The sequence below is a fragment of the Curcuma longa genome, chromosome 15 (genome assembly GCF_044706935.1).
Source record: "Curcuma longa cultivar G26 ecotype Majalengka, Jawa Barat chromosome 15, ITB_CL_G26_1.1, whole genome shotgun sequence".
Classification (NCBI taxonomy): Eukaryota; Viridiplantae; Streptophyta; class Magnoliopsida; order Zingiberales; family Zingiberaceae; genus Curcuma; species Curcuma longa.
In genome coordinates, this window is record NC_133875.1 from 4,016,254 (window position 1) to 4,037,138 (window position 20,885).

A 20,885-nucleotide genomic window follows, 5' to 3' on the forward strand; every position below is an offset into this window, starting at 1 on the left:
ACTTGCCCCGAAAGCAACCGATGGGGTCGATCCCCTCCCACTGACCATCGGATCCCCAAGCGAAGGGTGTTAAAGTAGTCCGCTGCCGCCACGTGGCACCCAACCGCGAACGGGTACGTTTGAATTCAACGTGCCGGGTACCTTAAGTAGGCGCGAATCGGACATTAAACGGGGGAAATATTAATTAATAATAACAATAAATAAAAAGAATTCACCGCAGGCACAAGTAAACTCAAGTTTACCATGAAACAGACACAAGTGGTGAAAAAAATCACGCTTCACGGGTGGACGCCACTTGCAGATCGTGCCCAACGGCTAATCAGGTACACAACACATAGACGTGAAAGTTTGGGTGGAATAAAAGCTTGTACAAATATTTCGACTAAAAAAATCACATAATATGAAATAGTTTTCTAATTTTTAATGTATTAGATTAATATCTTAATCGCCGTTGGCAACGACTTAGTCAACATCCACCAGGCATGAGTCCCACTCTCGATCCTTCGCCGTCGAACACCACCCGGTACCCTTGCTGCTGTATGTTGCCGACGATGGACACGCCGCTGTCCGTCCCTGCGAATGCGAAGCAGAACGTGCCCTTGGTGTCCACCGGGATGAGGTAGTTCGACGCCGGAAGCGACACAGCCGCGCCGCCAGCGAGGTGGAGCACCACCGTCGGCACCTTCACTTCCGTTTGGCCGGTGAGGTCGTAGCATGTGTCGAAGAGTGAGAACCCACCTCGTGTCAGCTTAAGGTCCGTCGTCCCAGCCCTGAAAGCGTCGCGCAGCGCCTCGTAGGCCGGCCGGGCCAGCCGCGTCACTGACGTTCCTGAGTCCACGATGACGCCTCCCTTTCCGGTTGATGGGTCTAGTCGGAGGTCGGACGCCACGACTCCGGGCACGGAAGCGCCGCCCACGCTTACTCCCGTGAGTTCGATATAGTAGAAAGTGTCCAACTTGGGGTTCCGTAGCATGGGAGTGTAGGCAACCCGCGAGGAGGCCCTCGGCACGGCCGCATCACCGAACACCACCGAGGATGAACGATTCGGAGAACCGGCGGTAGTACGATCCACCAGGCAGTAGGAAAACACGCGGCCGAACCTTCGCCCTGCTTGAGACGGAAAGGAAAGACTTCCCCGGCCGAGGCCGAGGAGACCCGCAGCGGCAACGAAGAGGCCCTCATTGTCGTGGCCACAGCCTAAGGCGACGCGCGGGACCCTAATGCTTCGCCGGAAGGTAAGCGTCTCGGTCGAGAACTCACCTGTAGTAAGGGATCCGTCGCCGTAGGAGACCTGGTATTGGCAGGTATTCCGGCTTGTGTCACATCCGGCTTCATCCAAGCGGCGGCACAACGAGGCGCCGCAGGGAACGGCGGCGTATGTGTGGGAGGTTCGAGGGTCAAAGATGGGATCGGACTGGGAGTAGCAGCGCCGGCACGGGGCGCACTGGAGCCAGACGACGTCGCTACCGGTGTCGAGCACCATGTAGGCGTACCTCGGCGGCGTGCCGATCCCGATCCTGGAGAAGTACTCGCCGCTGCCCAGGGCGAGGCCAGCAACCACTGTACTTCCAAAACCTCTCCGGCCAGTTTCGTTCGCAGCGACTTGGGGAGGCGGCGGATCAGCGGCCGCGAGAGTCTGCCGGAGGGTTTCAATCCGAGCGGCGTCGCGGTCGAGGCGGAGGCGGAAGATCTGCTCCGGGAAGCGTCTGTGGCGGCGAGAAGAGAATCTCGGTGGGAGAGACCGGCGTGAAGGGAGGAGGGAGAGCCGGCCGCCTCCAAGTCCACGGCCGTGGCAAGGGTTTCGGCGGAGTCGTCTTCTGGGAGGAAGGCAGCCGGATTTGTGAGGGAGGTGAGGATCAGAGATTGGCGTTGCAAGGGCTTCGAAGCGACATTAGCCACCAGGAGGAGGAGGAAGAGGGAGAGGAGGAGGTGCGAAGGAGGAAGAGAAATCGTCGCCATGAAAGAGAGCGAGCTCAGTCGGAGCGTGGAATGTGGGTTCAAATCAAGAAGTTAGCAAATTGCAAGGGAACGTTACGGGATTTATTAGATCGGCGTGTGGGTTCCGGAACCCGGTCGGCGGCCCGCAGAATTGATTCCTTTTTTCTGGGCAGCATCTATACAATTTTACCACCAACAATTATTTATTTTCTGTTGCTCGATTCAAATCTTTTTAACGACATTGTTCAGAAAATAATAATAATTTTATCCTGTACAACTAAAAAACAAAATTTAATATTATCGCTTCTACTTGAGATAAAGAATAATTTCTTATATTTCTTTTACCTTCTGCAAAGGATAAAACAGAAGGCTTTGTTTCCAACCGTTGGACAGGAAAAGACCTGTGACTTACAATCAACACTTCCAGCTCGCAACCTCGATTCACTTTGACATCGTCACCACACCTTTTGTCTGGTTTTGAACACATAATTTTACTCCAAACTCATATCCCTTCCCTCACGCTTTTATCAAGATACATAGGGAATGCGATTAAATATATACTCTCCTCTACTTAATTCCCCGGTACACAGCGCCTAAATCAATCAATTTATGCAGATGTATGCTACTGTACTGGCCCTGCATTCTAACAGAAAAAGAACCAAGAAGAGAAGAGGAAAATAAAATCCAGAAAATCATGCGTAGAGTTCAGATTATTAGGTGGCACGGCTATGCATCGCCATTGATCAAAGAAACAGAAGGGCGACCAGTCGTCTATAATGCCTTGTTTATTCATTTTCTTGTAGAGGTTAATTGTCAGATGTTCTTTTGCTTGGTAGCTGGAGCCTGGAAAGCAGCAGCAATAAGATGTGTGAAACAGAAGAGAGAAAGAATAGGTAGATGCTTCAATGACAGATAAATAGATCTAATTTGTAGTAAAAATGGCAATTGTAGGACATGAGAGAGAACATGCATCAAGAAACATACAAGTAAAATATATTAATTGGATGCTAACTCGGTCGTCACATGACTTGTGCAGCGAGTGGGATCTTGCAGAGAAGCTAGAACATGCATGGTGCCAACGAGTTGTCATCGTTGACAAATTAAAGATATTCATGAATAGGTCACAGCATTTTGAGATAATTCTCTGAGAAAGATACTGAAATGCACGAATGCAATCGGTAGATCCATAATACTTAACTGCAAGTCCTTGACATATGTTACGAGTTAGTATATTTTGGGTAAGAAAGTTAATATATTCTGGTCAAGAAAATTAAAATCAGATCTAATTGGTGGCAATGCGTCAGATGTAATGTCTGATTCCATGATTGACTAGCTTAATTCGGTGTCCGACTCCGCAACTAGTTCGGCTCCAAGTCCGAGCTCTACATCCGAGCTCCAAGTTCGAGCTCTAAGTCCAACCTCCCGATTCCAGTTCGATGACCTTTCAGACAGAGGTCTACTTTTCAGTCAGTCCAGTCTCGTCAAGTCCGCACTCCTATCCTAGTAACCTTCACTCTATCATCACCACCTCTCTCACTCAGTTTGCTGAACTGCCGCTAGACTGACATGTGAAACGGTAAAGTATTCAATAATAGATCACATACTTTATTAATACAGCATAGTGTACCGTATCTAGCATGGATGACGAAACCCTCAATTACCATAATGAGATATTCTCCTTACTATCAATGTGACGTCTTCTCTAATATCTTATATAAATTTTGTTTCCCATGGGCACAAATACGTATGCAAACACAAATCCATAATTCATCATTCTGTCTATTCTCTGCATTCCTTCTTCTCCACTTTTGATCTATGGATTAATTTGGATGTCGGAGTGACTGAGCTAAGGCACCCATGGTCTCCATTCTAATCCTTCTTTCCCTTTGATGCTCTTCGAATCCCTTTGATGCTCTACTGGAATGCCAGCTCCTTCCATTGATCATGGGATATAGACAACTCCATCAACACTGAAGTCAGGTGTCCAATGACTCATCTTGAACTTAAATAGGAACACCATATATATATTAGACATTCACAACTTAGATAATATCCGACCGAAGTGCTCGAGTTAACTCACTCTTCTCTCCCCAATCCTTTGTCGCACCTACGGCAGCGCCGCCACTATCATTGCATCTCGAAAGGTAAGATAAGAATGTCTTTTTGGTCTAGCAATTGGTATGCTTTAACCATATTGACAAGACGTGTAGGTGAATAATTCTTCTTCATTATGATCACCTTAAGCCCTGTATGCGTTTCCATTAATTGCAATGCAACTCGTCAAAGTCAATGAAAAAATTCCTTGAGCATAAGCACCAGTTGATTGAATGGTGTCGCTGTTTTTACCTCTTTAGTCATTCTGAGGAAAGTCTCGTGAGGACGTGCTCTCCCTCATCCATAGGTTGTGGTACGGACGTTTGAGTGGTGTCCTGGTCGGAATCCTTATATTTTCATTAAAGATATTTATTATTATTATTATGTAATGTTTTGCTTAAAAAATATGCCACGTGAATTAGCTTTACATATATAACCTCAAATTTGCGTCGACGACTTCCACAAACTTCAAAGTTTCTCTAATTATTAGGGATTAGTTGTTTCTTCTAACCCTGAAACTGTATATAGTGTAAACACTATGGATCAAGTGGATGCCACCTTCCTTGACATTTCAGATATAGGAATTAATTTAAGTACGGGATGGCTTTTTCTTTGCTCCAATTAAACAGCGTGCCTTTGCAGATGCTGTCTAACTTTGATAAATACACAACTTGCCGGCCGGCTAATCAGTATTTACTTGACCTCTTCCCACTGTGACGTTGCTAACTGATCCTCAATACTCAATACTGAATATTTTCAATCAGTTGGATTAAGTCAAAATCCTACTTGAAAGAGAAACCATGTAAACTTCCATGCTTTGTCCAGTATTGCGCTTGTCAGACTGTTGAACTCTCAAACAGTTGATTAAATGAACCTCTGCCTAAACATTAATGCGACGCGAATTTCGTTCTTACATTTGACAGTTGTTCTGCAATTGGTAGATCGTGTTTACACTCGAAACCTGATAATTTGCTGATAAAAAATTTGTTCCGATCGTGTAGTTCGTCGACAGTAGACGAAACAGATATAAAGCTTGAATTTCACAACGAGAAGGGCATACAGAGCCTTTGAGTTCTGACGGCCGTAAATCCCACCGGAGTTCACTGGTAAAGGCAACCATCATGCAGAGGACATCTTCGGAGACGTCAGAGGAAAAAGCGGCAGCAGCTTCGGCGGCTCTGCCTCCCTCGGCGACTCTGCCTCCCTCGGCGACGGGTGCAAGTAGAACCCTCTCTCGGCGATGTCGCGCTCCTGCTCTGCTGACGTCCTCGCTGCGTCTGAAATCCAACGAGGGCAGAAGGGGTCGGCGACCAGCGGCGTGATGGGGCTCAGAGACAGGTCAGGAAAGTCCAGCGATCTCGGAGACGGTTGATTCCTTGGCGGCAGCCGCGATACGGTCGCCTTGTGCAAGGTCATCGCGAGGTTCTTCATCTTGAGGCTCTCTCGCCGTTCGTATAGCTTGAAAGATTTCCTTTTGGGGCCGGTACCCGGAACCTTACTCGGAGGCGGCGGCAGTGGCGCGTTGGTGGGAGGCGCGGCTCCGGAGGTACCGCCGGTGAGCAGCTGGACCACTTTCTTAAAGGAGGAACAGTCGGCCTGGACGAAAGTGGTGGGGGAAGAACTAGAATCGGTGGATTTTGGCGTTCCTAAACTGTTGATGCCGATGCTGATGCAGCTGCCGCTGGTGGCGGAGCTTGGGGAGGTGGGAAGTGTTTCCATGACCGTGAAAGCTTAAAGCGAAGGAAAGGAGAGCAGAGTTAGTGAAGGAGGAGGGGAGTGCAGGTTGGCAATTACTAGGGATCTGTTAATTTAAGCGGCACGGTTCCTGGAATTTGCTCAGTAGTTTCCAACCATTGCTGTGCCAGGAATGAAGTCATCTGCAGGCTGACAAAGTCAAAAACAGATCAGAGATCTAATTGACTTGCTAGCTCAGTCTACTGTCAAGAGTCATCGTTTCTCCCTTCACAACAGGAAAGGTCAGGGTACAGAGCTATACGTTAGGTCAAAACTTGAACATGCAGAAAAATTTGAGAAAGAAAGGAAAGAGGAAGGCGACCTTTCTGATTCAAAGTGTGGCAGAGGCATGCACTGTATTATTGGGTTGGCCATTGCACTGTTAGGTCACGAACACGTCAACATGGACAACTGGGAGGCACGTAAGTTGGGAGACCTTGACTCTTGAGGACATAAAAGCCACCGAATCTTGTCCCTTTGTACTCGACTGTTACTCGCACCATTTACCGAGTCTATTGACCCCAAAAGCTTATGTTGGCTTTACCAGAAAAAAAAAATTAAAAAAGGGGAAATAAGAAAAGCCAAAAGTGAAATAAAGTTGTCTTACAACTAATCGCTTCATTGGAATCAAACAAAAACAATTCCATTCGCACTGATGATCCTCATTCTCTTCCTTCGTGCCAAAATGCATTAATTGAAATATTAAAGAATATAAAAATAAAAGTAATCATAAAGGAAAACTAGTTTAAATCCTGCCTACGAATGAATATTTGTTGTTGGAATAATTTTAGTTATCGCTTATTTCTATCGAAAGAAAATAGATGTTCGTTAAATGCTCACTGTCATAATTATTTAAATAATCAACCAATAGTAAAGCTTTAATTCTTTATGAACCTTTTTTTTTATCAAAACTTATTTTTTTATTTAACTCGTTTATCATTAGATAATTAGTGGGCCAATCAAACAAATAAGTAAAAATCATAAGATACTTTTAAATTTTAATATTATTTAATACTTTTTAAATTACAACTATATTGATAAAAAATTAATTCACAAAATAAAAATAATTATATTCATAAACATGTTAATTTTAATTTTTACTGAAATAATTTAATAAACTATTGTTAAAAATCATCACATCTTAAAAAAATTAAAATTTAGTTAAAGTTCATAAAATAATATATAAAATTAATTTATTGTTTCATTTTATCATATAAAGCTTATGAATGGAGGTTCTATAAGATTTTCTACAAGTTTAATCCATGTGAACGTCCAAGCCACAAGGACCTCTACCATAACTAGACATTTAACTTTGACTAGAAAGAATAGAAATAGAGAATTGAATGTCTATTGGAAACTCTAACACAATGGTCTTGAACTCAACTCATGTTTGCTCACTATATGGTTGGGTCTATGAAGTCACTGGAGTATGTGGAACTCACGTTGCCACGAAGTCACCGGAGCATGTGGAATCAGAGAAGGGGTGAGCGGTGGTGGTGGTGGTGGAAAAGGAGGAAAGGATGGCGAAACTAGCTAGTGAAGGCTGCGGAGGAGTGGAAGGACACACAGCAAACTAGTTATTGTAGAATAGAAGACCAGTGGGATATATCAATTGTTATGCTCGCAAGCAACTCAGCCACAAAGAGCTCAACTATGATCGAGTCTTTATCCGTGGCTTGGTAGCCTTGCCAATAGCCTTTCTAGTTTCTCCCAAGGACGAGTCAGTCAGGAAGGATTCTTTACCTCGTCGAAGAGAAAAAGGATGTCTTAAACTCGCCCCTTCCTTGCTGTTGACTGCAAAGAGGGCATTCGGATAAATAACTAAAGCTACAGGAGTCAAAAGGTAACAAAAACTATTGGGCCATGTTGAAAAACATAAAACTATAGGCACTGAAAAGAAATTTCCTCTTTTATATCATTCCTGTTTTTATTAAAAAAATATTATTCGGCACGCGGCTCGCACGAGTCGAGGGAGGAACGGTAGAGAAGAAGGGCGGATGGAGGCGAGAAAGACGGCACGGCGGAGACGGAGGAGTCGATGCTAACCTACTAACTGACGACAGTTTCACTCGCCTTCTTAGTTCACGACCGTCTCTTCCTCCCTTTCTTTTCTCACCTCGGTGCCATATTGCTGGTATTCTCCTCTTCCCTCGTTCCGATCGGGGAGGTTCAATTCCTTCGTCCGATCGCGGAGAAGGGATGAGCACGGGGATGCAAACGATGCGCGATTTGGTGGACGAGGCCAAGAAGCGGGTCGTCTTGCTGCTCATATGTGTTTTTGGCCTCTCCTATCTCATGTCCTGTAAGTCCTCACATTCTTTTTTCTTCCAGGGAGAATTCTTCATGTCTTGCGTTGTCCTTTTTGATATTGACCATGATTCAGTGAGGTAGGTTGACTGGTGGCGGCATGCCCATCGTCGCTCGCGTTATAATTCCGCTAAATTTTCCTTCTGTATGCAACTCCATGAATTGAGTTCGATTTTGCTTGGAACTTATTCCCGTCCGACTTGGTTGTATCGATCCGAGTTCTGTAGATTCTTTATTGAACTCCAGAATGTAACTTGACTTTACTCTTTGTGTATTAGATGCATTTCAATGATTTTTGGCAACTACCACTGATCTAACACTACAATTGCATCAATAATCTAATATATTCAGGTTATTAAGATCCTTCTTGTTTGCCTGCTACGTTGTGAGGTGTGCTAAATTGGCAAATAATTGTTCCTAGTGATTGTGTGTTAGATGTTCAAATGCTATTTTGCTTTAGGGAATACTAATTAGCTACCAAGTTCTGGCAAGTCGGTGGAAGAAAATGAGGGTGAGCATTAACATGGATAAAACACAACCTACAAGTAGTTAAATACTTAGTTGAGTTTTGACTAGTTTTGCTGTGTTAAAATGGTCAAACAAAGCGGATATTGTAGTGTGAATTAACACCACAAATGGCCTTGCATGTAAATATGACAAATGTGAATTAACACTCTGTATCACTACAACTAGTTACAAACTATAAGCATAATTTATTCCTTTTGAATTTCTTTACTAGTTCTCAATGGTAGATAGTTATGGAAAACTAATAAACATATTATTGTTTTTGTCATAGATTTACCCACACAAAATCTCTTAGTTTGAACAATGTCCTTCACATCAATCATCTTGTTTTCATCCAATAAATTATTTTTAACCTATTTACTGCTACTGCTGGAAATATTTTCTTTTTAAATAATGAGACGGACATTTCTTGGTAATGTGCACTATCACATCCAGCATCTGTGTAGCTTGTTTTCATTTCCTTTTATTTAATACCACCCTTTTGATATGTTTGGTTTCAGCAGCTTGACATTTTTAAGTATCAAACCTGTTTTGTATACTTTTCAGTAACCAGCTCTTCAGTTTGGGTTAACTTGCCGGCTGCTGCTGCTGTAATCATTTTTTCTCTTTACTTATCACATGAACTTGATATCCGAAGAAAGCCTACACCGAATAAAATTTCAATTATCAGCAAATCTCCTCAAAGCATACCTGTTGAACTACTCAAGTTTCCCCTTGGGAAATCAGACTGGAGAAAGAAGGTGAATTCGCCCATAGTTGAAGTAGCAATAGAGCAATTCACAAGACACCTAGTTTCTGAGTGGGTGATTGATCTTTGGTACTCACGTATAACACCTGACAGAGATGGTCCAGAAGAATTAGTTGAAATCATCACTGGGGTCATTGGAGAAATTTCTTCCCGGGCAAGAGATGTAAATCTTATTGATCTTTTGACCAGGTATAGATTAACATTTGCAATATGCTTACCAAATCTTTATTATCATATCTAAGTATGGTATTAGCATTTCAGGGATGTTGTTAATCTACTTCGTGACCATTTGGAGCTTTACCGTTATAGCCAGTCTAAGATTGGGAGGCAGGAAATTAAGAATATGACATTTGACCAACGAGATATACAAATTAAATTAGATCTAGCTGCTGACAATAAATTACATCCAGCATTATTCTCTGCAGAAGCTGAGCACAAGGTTATATGTTATCTAAAAATGCTTTTGGTATTTTTCTTTAACAAGAAATAAATTTGTAATATTCAACTTTTATATTCGTAGAGACCTCTGAGTCCCTTAAAAAGTTTGACCACCATGCAAAGTTGGCATTGACCATTTATGGCAGTGAAAATTATTTTATCTTGTTGTTTATTAGCATCCGTTAGCACCCAAAGTTCTGCTGCTTCTTGCACTTGTTCTGGTTTTAGTCAACTTTCTCTCAGATTTTAATTGTTTAACTGATCAAAGTTAGACTTTGTTGAATTTTTCCATGCACTTCTTCAGTTTTTGATTGCTTGTATAAAGGTGTTTTAGAGTAATTGTGTTGAGGTTTGCCGACTTCAGTGCATGGGCAATTACATTTTGACCTGTCTTAATTTTGACTTGTCTTCTTATTAGTTTGAGATATCAAACCAAGCTTTACTCCTCTTTATCAATTTGTAGCTACAAGATCTCTGATTCATCAATGTACATTCTATTGGGCTTCACTTATTCTGCATATAATTGGTCTTTTACCTAGGGAATCTATGGTATGTCTCAGTAATCGCATGTCCTTCCCAATTACTGTTGTGTTTATTGCCAAAGTCCCCAGACATTATCCAGGGTTCACATAAATTGTTTTGATGTCATTCTAATTAACTCTACTGTATAATAATTAATACCAAACTTATATCATTCTAGTTTCCTCATTCTGTTACTTTTTCTCTCCGATTTAGCACAGCAGGAGTATGAGCTTATATATTGGCATCACATAATACAACATTGCTTTACAAGTTCCTACTTGTCACATCACATTAGATGAGCATCTCATGGTTGGATTTGTAAGATTGAGGTTTCAACTTATTAAAAGGATTACTGATTTTTATTTTAGATAGGGTTTGTAATCTTTGCCAGTGTTTTCAAATCTTGATCAGGGAGTTGAACCGCTCAGTGCCCAGGTTGTGGTTTTTCAATTTGAACCAGTCAAAAAATTGGTTGAAACAGAGTAATCCAACCGTATTAGGAATCAGATTGACCTTCATTCTCTGGTTTAACGAGTTGAACCTGATCGTTTAAAAACATTGATTTCTTAGAAGAATCCTTCATTTGTTGTTTTGTAATGCTTTTTGATGTTCTTTACCGTATTCCAGGTTTTGCAGAATTTGGTTCATGGAATTATGTTTGTAGTTTTCAAGCCAGAAGATTTAAGTTGCTCATACTTTCGCCACACAGTTAGAGAGCTTCTTGCTTGTACTGTGATTAGGCCAGTTTTGAACCTAGTTAATCCAAGGTAGTTGCTTGTTTCCTGTATAACCACTTTCATGGCATTCTGGTGAATTAACCTACTAATAGTATGTGGGTTCTATCTGGATGTCAGGTTCATAAATGAGAGGATTGAGTCTTTGGTTTTATCTCGTGCCAATAACGTTAATAAGAAATTTGCACCATCAGCTGAAGAAGCACCAATAGTCATGCGGAGAGCACATTCAGTGCCTTCTGATGATCAAACTTCATGTTCACTGGATCACTCAAGTCCAGGTCTTGAACTTGTACGGTTAAAAAATGACAATCAGAAGACTGGTCCACATGAGAGTGGCATAATTAATGGAATGCGTTACACTGGGAAGGAAAATGACTCTGGGTCTAAGTCTGGTTCAATCATCATACCAAGGAATCATAATAATCTTCCTGTTTCTTTAGATTTTGTCCTCGACAAAGCTAAGGATTCTTTCTCAAAAGACACTTTGCTATTATATTCTCAAGGTATGGACGAGAAGAAACCTGGTGCATATGCGAGTGAGTGGGCACAGATGTTGGACATTATTTCAAGAAGAAAGACACAAGCTCTTGCACCAGAACATTTGGATGATCTTTGGGCAAAAGGACGAAACTATAAAAAGAAAGAAGAAAGTAGATTAGGAAAATCAGTTGCACAAAGTTCATCTGTCACTCATTCTGAGCCAATCGAAAGCAAAACATACATAAGTGATGTATCCAAGAAATTCGTCACTTCCTCCCGGCTGGAAAGTTTGCCTGAGACAGATTGTAATGACTCTAATAATTCAGATCCTTCATTTGAAGAAAGAATAGAACATACAAACCATGAAGAGACTAAATCAGAAAGTGTAAGTTCCTATACAACTGATGATGAAAGCAGTACTGTAACAGGTCTTGGTTCTCCAGGTACAAAAGTATGGGAAAGCAAAAACAAGAAGGATGCTGTTTCTTCAAGTATACGGCATCCTCTTGAAGCTACTGAAACTCATGGAGCAAAGAGAAGTGGTAAAGTTCATATTCATCATCGCCGGACATCAAGAACATTGTCAGTAAGAAAAAGATCTAGGTCAAGCAATCAAAAGGTTCCACTGTGGCAGGAGGTTGAAAGAACATCATTTTTGTTGGCCGATGGTCATGACATACTCAAGGACTCAAAAAATGATACTAGAACACTTGAATTAACTGACAACTCAGACACAGAAGATAGGGGTAGAATCAATCATGGGGCTACAGCTTTGTCTTCTGTTTCAACTGAGTCTTCTCATTCGTCTATGAAGTCTCATGATATCCTTGTTTTGGCTGATACCTTTTTGAAGTTGAGATGTGAGGTACTTCCAATATATTTGTAGGAATTTATTTATTTTTGTTCATAATATTATTTGTTTCACTGTATGTAGTGTGCTAAGGCATGCAGTCGTACAGGTACTAGGTGCCAATATTGTAAAAAGTGGTTCAGGAACATTTGCTGTCTATTCCATTTCGGTGACTGATGCAAATAACAATAGCTGGTTCATTAAAAGAAGGTTGGATTAATAAGGCTATATGGCATTCAGTTGAAAAATTTTATGAATCTTTTAGTTTCGTTTTCCTATGTGGTTATTGTGACTCTTTTCTTCTTTAGCTTCTTCCTTTTATGTTTTTTTCTTCTGATTTTCTCATTAGGTACCGTCATTTTGAGGAGCTACATCGACATCTAAAAGAGTTTCCTGAGTATAACTTACATTTGCCACCCAAGCATTTTCTATCATCCGGGCTGGATCTTCCTGTGGTCCAGGAAAGATGTAAACTTCTTGACATATATTTGAAGGTATGCTAATCATTAAACACAGTTGTGGTGAAGTCCTTCTGGCTTGGTTTTATTTTCTTCCATTCATTTGATACTCTTTTCAATTGGGTTGCATTTTGATGCAAAAGCTGATCTGTGACTAGATACACCACCTTGACATCACTTCAGGTGCAGAGTTTGTCAATCTAGTAGAATTATTTGTAAACTAATGTTTTGTGATAGCTGCATTCAAGACAAACACAATCAGTTTGCCTAGACCAGTGCTAGGTGAACCTATTTTTAAAATTTTGAAATTGACATCATGATTCCAAGTAATTTGCGACATGTAGCGAGGAAAGTGGCTTACTGTGGTGCAACTGCTATTTGCACTTCCTTTCATTTTACAGATATAAATGACAAAGAAGATAATAATGCAGTGGCAGAACACTGGCAAGACATGGTGCTTAATCAGTAATCTGACATCTTAGTTGGCAATTTCATAGGGTTGTGTGCCTCAAAGGTCAATCTCATGAAGAATGAGATTAAAATTGTATTCATGATTGAGTAAATTAAACAATAGGGCGAGGGGTCTCTTTTTTTAGGCTTTTACTAATCTAGTCTCATTGAGACTTGTGCAAAACGAACTAGGTGTACTTGAACTGATAAGATTACAAAAAACATAGCATTGTATCTTGGATATTCTTAAATTAGAATAAAGTAATATTTTAGATCGAACCAGTTTATCTCACTGACCAGTTTTATTTTAAATGAATATTTTATTTGAATCACCTAGACTTGTCTATTATTTATAGGTTGGGCAATCTTGTAGCCAAATTTGATACAATCTCATAATCACCCCTTAGTAAATGATTCTATTTTAAACTACTGCTGCATCTCTACTTTAAACATAGATGCTGCTCTTTTGTTCAAATGGCCTACCTTTTTCTTCTCTCAGAAGTTACTTCAAATTCCAAGCATATCAGAGTCTATTGATGTTTGGGATTTCCTCAGTATTGATTCACAGGTCGGTTCAAATTTCAGACTCCAATATGATTTCTATCCTGTTATGTGTAAATATTAGTTGGATTGATGAAACCCCTTGTTGCTATTTCAGACTTACATTTTTGCAGATTCTCTCTCCGTCATTCAAACTTTATCAGGTTCTCTTTTAATTTTTCATTTTCTGAATGACTTAGACTGGCATTGTCCTGGTCCTACTCATATCTTGTTTCTGTTATCCAGTTAATCTTGATGATAAGCCACATGAAAAGAGTGCAAAGAGGTTCGATTCAATTGAAAATATTGGTAGTCAGTTCTCTTCTGCTGAGAAAATTTTTGATTCTGAGATCAAAGACAGTTCTCAAGTAATGACTAGTAACTATTCTGAATCTGATGGTTTAAGAATGAGAAAATCACATATGGAGCAAATTCCTGGTCTTAGTAGCAGAGACCAGAACAATCCATATCATGACAATTCAGAAAATGATTATGAAAGCAGACTCAGAAATACTACATATTCTGGTAACTCTGACCAGGCAAAAAATATCTCAATAGTTGAAGTTGAAAATTTGCAAGAGAGCTCCAAAGTTGTAGATACTGGCGGGCCACTGAACATTCCTACTGAAGTAAGTTGGAATTAACTCTGTATTATAGTGTACACGTGAATCTCCTCTATGATTTTTTTTTGTATATAGACTGATCAGAAATGCACACTTGTTGCCTCACTGTGCTTAAGCAAAATTTTTAATCAGGTGTCCGCGGTGAATATTTTATTTTGCTCAACATTAAGAAGGAAGATACACTTGAAGTGAATGATATTTATGTATGAATTACATGGGCAATAAAGTTGTTTGAAAAGACACATTGAACTTTGTATGTTCATTAGGAAGTGTTTGTGAATGCTTGCCATGTAAGTTTAAATTAGCTAAATCCCAGTCTGTACTTGCATTAATCATAGAAAAGCATTTCATGTTGACCATGGAAATTACCCACATGCTGTAATTTGATGCTTGAGGTTTAGTTCTACCTGATGTAGGTTTGTAGATAGCTATTTATTATTGCTATTGACTTTGCAAGTTTGATGCTTAATTATATTTATATAATTTTTTGGTCTGAATTATGATAAGTTTATCATCCAATGGCAAATTTGTAGCATGGGAGATTACTCGGACTAGTAACGTGTCAGTCTTTCTTTGTGTTTGTATATGCTTTATCTCTTCTGCTTTTCGATAACACCCATTTCACTACTATTTCCTTTATTTTCCAGAGTTTCTAAGACCAATGTGCTTTCACATGCACATGCATTTTGCTCATTTTATAGTACTTAGTTTATCATTCTTTGTATGGTTTATTCCTAGTTGTGCTATGAGGTTTGGTACTTCTTCGCAGTTGCTTATTATGATATGCTATCAATTTTAACTCTTATTGCAGTGTGTACCACCAAATTTGAGTATTCCCATACTAAATTTAGTAGATGTTATTTTCCAGCTGAAGGATGGTGGTTGGATAAGGTGTGTTTAGATATATTGTCAGTTGAGCACAAAGGTTATACTTTTGCTATATGATCAAACCTTATTCTTGCTTCTATAGTCCACATTGTGATGCTTTTCTTGTAGGCGGCAAGCATTTTGGATAGCTAAGCAGCTGTTACAGTTGGGAATGGGTGATGCTTTTGATGACTGGCTTATTGAGAAAATTCAACTTCTTAGAACAGGAGTGGTAATTGCTTCCGCAATCAAGCGTGTTGAGCAGGTACTGCAACCTACTAATGCATGTTAACAATAAAAAGTGTTTTGTTCTCTTGTCAATTTAAACTATTGTTGTTTTGTCAATGGATAAAACCATAGGTTTATAGCAAATGATAAGTTGAGCCAATTGCTCGAAATATTTGAATGTTTCTACCCTTGTACTATACACATACACCATAGTATGACCAAGTTTTATTGTTCTAAATGGTTTTGATTGGCTGCTCTTACCTCAATACAACATCATTTTCATCACTGTTGCTATATCCTGATTAGAATTTGTAATTTTTGGCAGATTCTATGGCCTGATGGGATTTTCATAACTAAACATCCTAAACGAAAAGCTACTGCACCCATTTCAACTCCAGGCACTCAGAGCAACCTAAAGAGCAATCCATTGACTTATGAACAACAAGTAGAAGCTGATCGTCGTGCCAAATTTGTGTATGAACTAATAGTAGGTAATATTGGTCCTCACTTTTTAATTTTAAACTTTTAGCTAATACACAATCTCCATTTTGTAAAAAATAAAAAATTGAGTGTTTGACTGACGTTGTAGAGATCTTAAACCCCATGGTGTTGTTGAGAATGGAAGGTTAATTATTATATTTTTATACCACCAATTGTTCTTGCAAACCATGCACTAATATTAAATAGCAACAAAATCTATATATCCACAGCTTACCTTTGCCTTGATTTTCAGACAAAATTTTAACACCAGTGCTTAGCAGTTACAAGCTAAACTGCTTATTATCTGTATGTTCATCATGTCAACATTTTCCATCTTCTCCCAAAAAGCTTTGACAATAAAAATTCATCTTTATTGCCTAGTCAATAACATGCGTGCAAAAGTTAGATACTTCAATTTAATGTGTTTTTGAAGTGTGCTACTATGTTATTACTGGGAGCTAGGTCACATTGTGATAATGCTGGACAGTATCTTTTTTCAACAGAGAAAGCACCAACTGCTCTTGTAAGTCTTGTTGGCCGAAAGGAATATGAACAGTGTGCTCAGGATATTTTTTTCTTCCTTCAGGTACTTGCTTTCCAGGGATAACGTATAAGAATATGCTTTCACCTACAATCTGACTCAGAATAGTAATACTGAAAATAGTAAAGAAAGAAATTAAGTTGACATGTAATTAAATATTAATGATCATCCATCTTCTCTACAGTCTCCTTTTTGCTTGAAGCACTTTGCGTTTGAACTCCTTGAGCTGTTGCTTTTGTCGACCTTCCCTGAGCTCAGTGAGGTTGTCAGGGAATGCCATGAAGAAAATTATCAATTTAGACAAGGCAATCACTAACTTTGGTCGTCTGAACAATTGATCACTTGCTTTGACTGGATCACTTGTGCTTCTGTTGGCCGGTCAGAAGGTAAGATGAACTTCATGGACTACTGTTGGTTTGACCAAACTGTTGGAAGCTTTATATCATGTACATGTGTAAAAGGTTTTGTTTTTGCATAGAGAAGGTGGTTTCTCCATGATTCAGGTTGTGCATTATGAGTGAGATTTGGTATCTTCAATTTGATCCATCATCTGGGTATGATGTGTTGGCTCTTGATTCAGAAGAAGCCAATGGGTTTTAGTCATGGAGAGGAACTGTACAGGTTGTTTTTTCTCCTATCTTTTTCCGTAGTTGTTTTGTTTTGTTATAAAGATTTTGTAATTTTTGAGTTGGTATAGTGAAATTTCGATTGCCTTCTAAAAGCTCAACTGTAATTTTGGATGTTAAACATACTTGACATGATGGTCACGCAATGGATAGTCTTTTTGTCTAAAATGTAAAGGAAGCTTGCTCATGTCCACGCTGCGCCGTAATGTCGACCTGACCTGAGCTTGTGGATATGTGGAGATGATGAGAAAGATGATCTTTTGCTCGTGATTCTGTGGAGAAGTGATTATCCATTTCATTCCGAGCAACACTTGAAATACTTAGGATCCACATATACTGGCTCCATGTTAAAAAAAATGAATAATTATAAATAAAAAAGTAATATTTAGTTACATTTATTCATCTTTCTTTTTAATTGTATAACATTTTTCTATCCTTCAAGGTAAACAGGTCAAAAAATCATCATATTGCATCGGTTGGGAAGCAGCACGACAGTGTTCGTGTACACTCCAGCAGCAAATTCGACAGTGACAGCTCCAGTGAGCTACTAAGTAGATTTTCCTTTCTCCTTGTCCTTCCACAATTTTGGATCCTAGTTCATGGAGAAAAGCCAAAAATGGGATCGTTCAATGTTTGAAATCACCTTACCAATGGGGTGTACTCAACTTGGGCGAAATTACCTCAACTAAGTGGCGATGATTACCTCATTTCTTCCTCCTATTAATCCCAAATATATCAATTATGTCACCAAACAAAGTCCATAGCATTGTACTCCTTGTCGGTGGGCAGCCAGGCAAAAGTCGAGCACTGATTCAATTCAAGCTCGGGCAATTAAACCATTTCAATGCACATCCTCAAGTGGGTTTCGTAGCCAAGCCCTGACTCCCAAGTCGCACCTTACATCTTCCACGGCAGGGGAATCATAAACAATCCTCATACCAACTGAATCCCGGTACCTTTTTCAAATCATTTGAGCACATCAAACTCAAAACACCATTGACATCACCCCTTCTCCCTGCCGCAATATAAACATCAGCAAGCATTTTGTAAGTTGCCACATTTTGCGGTTCCAGCTGGTAGAGATGCCTGGCAGCTTCTTCTCCAGTTGCCACATTACCATGCACTCTGCAAGCACTGAGTAAAGCACCCCATAAAACTGCGCAATTCTTGCCTCTTTGCATTGCATTCTTGACTAAATTATATGCGTCAGGCAACCTCGCAGCTCGGCATAACATATCGACCATGCAAGTCAAATGTTCAATACCTGGTTCCAAGTTGTAGTCTTCTTTCATACTGTTGAAGAATTCCCAGCCTTTCTGCACTAGACCTACATGGCTACATGCAGACAAAAGCGAGAGAAAAGTAAAATGGTTTGGCATTATTCCTCTCTCCCTCATCTGCTCAAAATGATCTAACACTTCGTCTAATTTTCCATCCCATGCATAAGCTTGTATCATTGTGCTCCAGGAAACGACATCCCTCTGAATGATGCCATTGAATATCTTACTTGAATCTGTAATGCTTCCACACTTGGCGTAGGCATTAATAAGGCAGTTTGAAGTTTGCCTATGGATTTCAAATCCTCTTTTGATGATCTGAGAATGTGTTTCAGTGATTTTCTTTAGGATGGGGGTACAACATAAATCAGAGAGGAAACTAACAAATGTAACATGATCAGGACTGATGCCTCTCCTTTGCATTTCAAGCATGAGATAAAAAACCTTACTGATCATACCAATCTGACTGCACGCTTTCATCATAGCATTCCATGTAACCACATCTCCGCTTGCTTCCTCATGTGGATCTAGAAGACTCAGCGAAATATTCAACATACCACACTTTGCGTACATGTAAGCTAGTACAGTGACAATAGATGAGTCTGATGCAATTCTGTTGTCATGACTGGTTAAGTAACTGTCTTGTATCAGTTTACCTTCTTTCCAATCACCCAGTTCTGCACATGCAAGAATCACATTAATCAAAATAGATCGAGAAGGGCAAACATGCGTGTTCATGACCATCCAATTGAACAATTTGAGAGCCTCATATGGCTTCTTGTGTTGGACATATCCACCAATCATAGTGCTCAATGAGATGGGATCCTTATTCTCCATCCTGTTAAACAAACTGATCGCAATAATCAAGTTGTTGCAATTCACATACATTTCGAGTAGAGCATTCAACAGAAGCAAGCTTGACTCCAAACCAAGTTTAATAGCAAGGATATGTAAGCCCTCTACGTTGCCTGGAGAAGAATAATAGCAACAAACAGGCATCAAACTAATTATAGTGGCTTCGCTAGGGAAAATTCCATGAGTAAGCCTCATGGTTCTGAACAAATTTACAGCCTCCTGGAACAAGCCGGCCTTCGAGTACCCAGAAATCATTGCATTCCAAACAATAACATCTCTTATAAGCATTCCATCAAACACCCTGCGTGCCGCATCAATTACCCCGGCTTTGCAATACATATCAACCAACGCTGTCGCAACGAGTAGATCAGAATCCAGCCCTTTCACCCGAGCATGAGCTCCAATTCTACAGCCCAATTCGAACTCGGCTAAATGGGAGCAAGCTGTCAGGACGAGATGAAACGTAACCCTATCGGGATCGCACTGTGGTGGAGTCGAGGCCACCATCTCGTGGTAGATATCTAAGGCCGAACAAGGGCGGCTGCGCTTGAGGTACCCCTTGATAAGCGAATTCCAGAGGAGGGTCTTCGTCGGCCCCTCTCGTCGGGCATCGTCGAAGACTAATCTGGCGGTTGAGGCGTCGGCGAAGTGGAAATATTTGGAGAGGAGGAGGCTCGAGAGGTAGAGGTTGCGGCGAAATCCGAAGGCGATGGTACGTCCGTGGAGGAACCGGAGGCGGTGACAGGATGCGCAGCGGGTGATGGCCCCAGCAAGAGCTTCTTTAAGAGCTTGTGGGTTTGGACGGTAACAGAGTCTGCTAGCGTTCGTTCCCAGCGAGGTCATTAGATGCTGCAAAGGCTATCTAATTTCAATCAAGAAACAATACTTAACGTTTATACTTTTACGTTGCTACGTGATCAGTTTTGCAAAATACCTTCAACAAGTACAGTGTGAGACTTAGACATAATTAGGCCACAGTTAAATAGAAAGGAATATTAATGGTTAGAAAATAAAATGATAAAAATAATAAGAGATATTTTAATGAATTTTAAACTCTTAAGGACTTTTATACCAACTATATACAAAGCATACTCAAGACTTTAAAAATAGTAATAATAATTTAAATATTTTTATGTATTTAAAATTTTTAGATATGTGAAAAAAATATAAGAGTTTTAAAAACTCTATTTCACCTTTTTTTTTTCATCAATTGTGCAAAGCTAACCAACGAGATGGACCTACCTATGGCCACTGTCGTTAAGGTCATGCCGATGAACTATTATTTTCTTCTCACCAAGGGGAGCTAATACAGACATCTACTCCAAGAAGTTTGAAACCTCGCAAGGAATAACGCCTACAAAAGTGTACCTCCTCCCTGAGGAGGGCCGGCCCAAGATTGTTTGAGGAAGTCTACAAGGAATTCAAGCCGAACTCAACCTTAAGAAAAACAAATCAAATTCGAGCTTGAGACTCTTACTGTTCAACTCGGTTCGGTTTGATTACACCCAACTCAAGCCATCTTTTGCCATTAATAAGTATAGATAAATATGTGGCGCACCCATCTTTT

The 20,885-nt window shown here is 40.3% G+C and overlaps 3 protein-coding genes and 1 pseudogene across 6 annotated transcripts; 1 reads left to right on the forward strand and 3 right to left on the reverse strand.

The window, feature by feature from the left end:
* Positions 1-346: 346 nt before the first annotated feature.
* On the reverse strand, positions 347-1,971 carry LOC141846430 (aspartyl protease family protein 2-like; annotated as a pseudogene).
* Positions 1,972-4,896: 2,925 nt separating this feature from the next.
* LOC141846734 (VQ motif-containing protein 4-like) lies at positions 4,897-5,885 on the reverse strand. Its single transcript, XM_074734773.1, has one exon. It carries the CDS (start codon positions 5,749-5,751, stop codon positions 5,152-5,154), a length of 600 nt encoding a protein of 199 aa, XP_074590874.1. The 5' UTR covers positions 5,752-5,885; the 3' UTR covers positions 4,897-5,151.
* Positions 5,886-7,727: 1,842 nt separating this feature from the next.
* On the forward strand, positions 7,728-17,247 carry LOC141846426 (uncharacterized). Of its 4 annotated transcripts, XR_012603334.1 has the most exons (16): positions 7,728-8,068; positions 9,145-9,535; positions 9,608-9,785; positions 10,934-11,073; positions 11,161-12,388; positions 12,483-12,583; positions 12,723-12,867; positions 13,781-13,849; positions 13,940-13,985; positions 14,068-14,450; positions 15,256-15,335; positions 15,441-15,576; positions 15,865-16,030; positions 16,523-16,605; positions 16,745-16,946; positions 17,044-17,247. XR_012603334.1 is itself a non-coding variant. In XM_074734471.1 (15 exons), exons 1-15 carry the CDS (start codon positions 7,966-7,968, stop codon positions 16,874-16,876), a joined length of 3,381 nt encoding a protein of 1,126 aa, XP_074590572.1. In that variant the 5' UTR covers positions 7,728-7,965; the 3' UTR covers positions 16,877-17,247. The 4 variants fall into 4 exon arrangements, 2 of the variants coding, with proteins under 2 accessions (XP_074590572.1, XP_074590573.1); XR_012603335.1 differs by having other exon boundaries at positions 15,865-16,026; positions 16,745-17,247; XM_074734471.1 differs by having other exon boundaries at positions 16,745-17,247.
* Positions 17,248-17,688: 441 nt separating this feature from the next.
* On the reverse strand, positions 17,689-20,161 carry LOC141846810 (pentatricopeptide repeat-containing protein At3g03580-like). Its single transcript, XM_074734872.1, has one exon. It carries the CDS (start codon positions 20,159-20,161, stop codon positions 18,107-18,109), a length of 2,055 nt encoding a protein of 684 aa, XP_074590973.1. The 3' UTR covers positions 17,689-18,106.
* Positions 20,162-20,885: the final 724 nt, after the last annotated feature.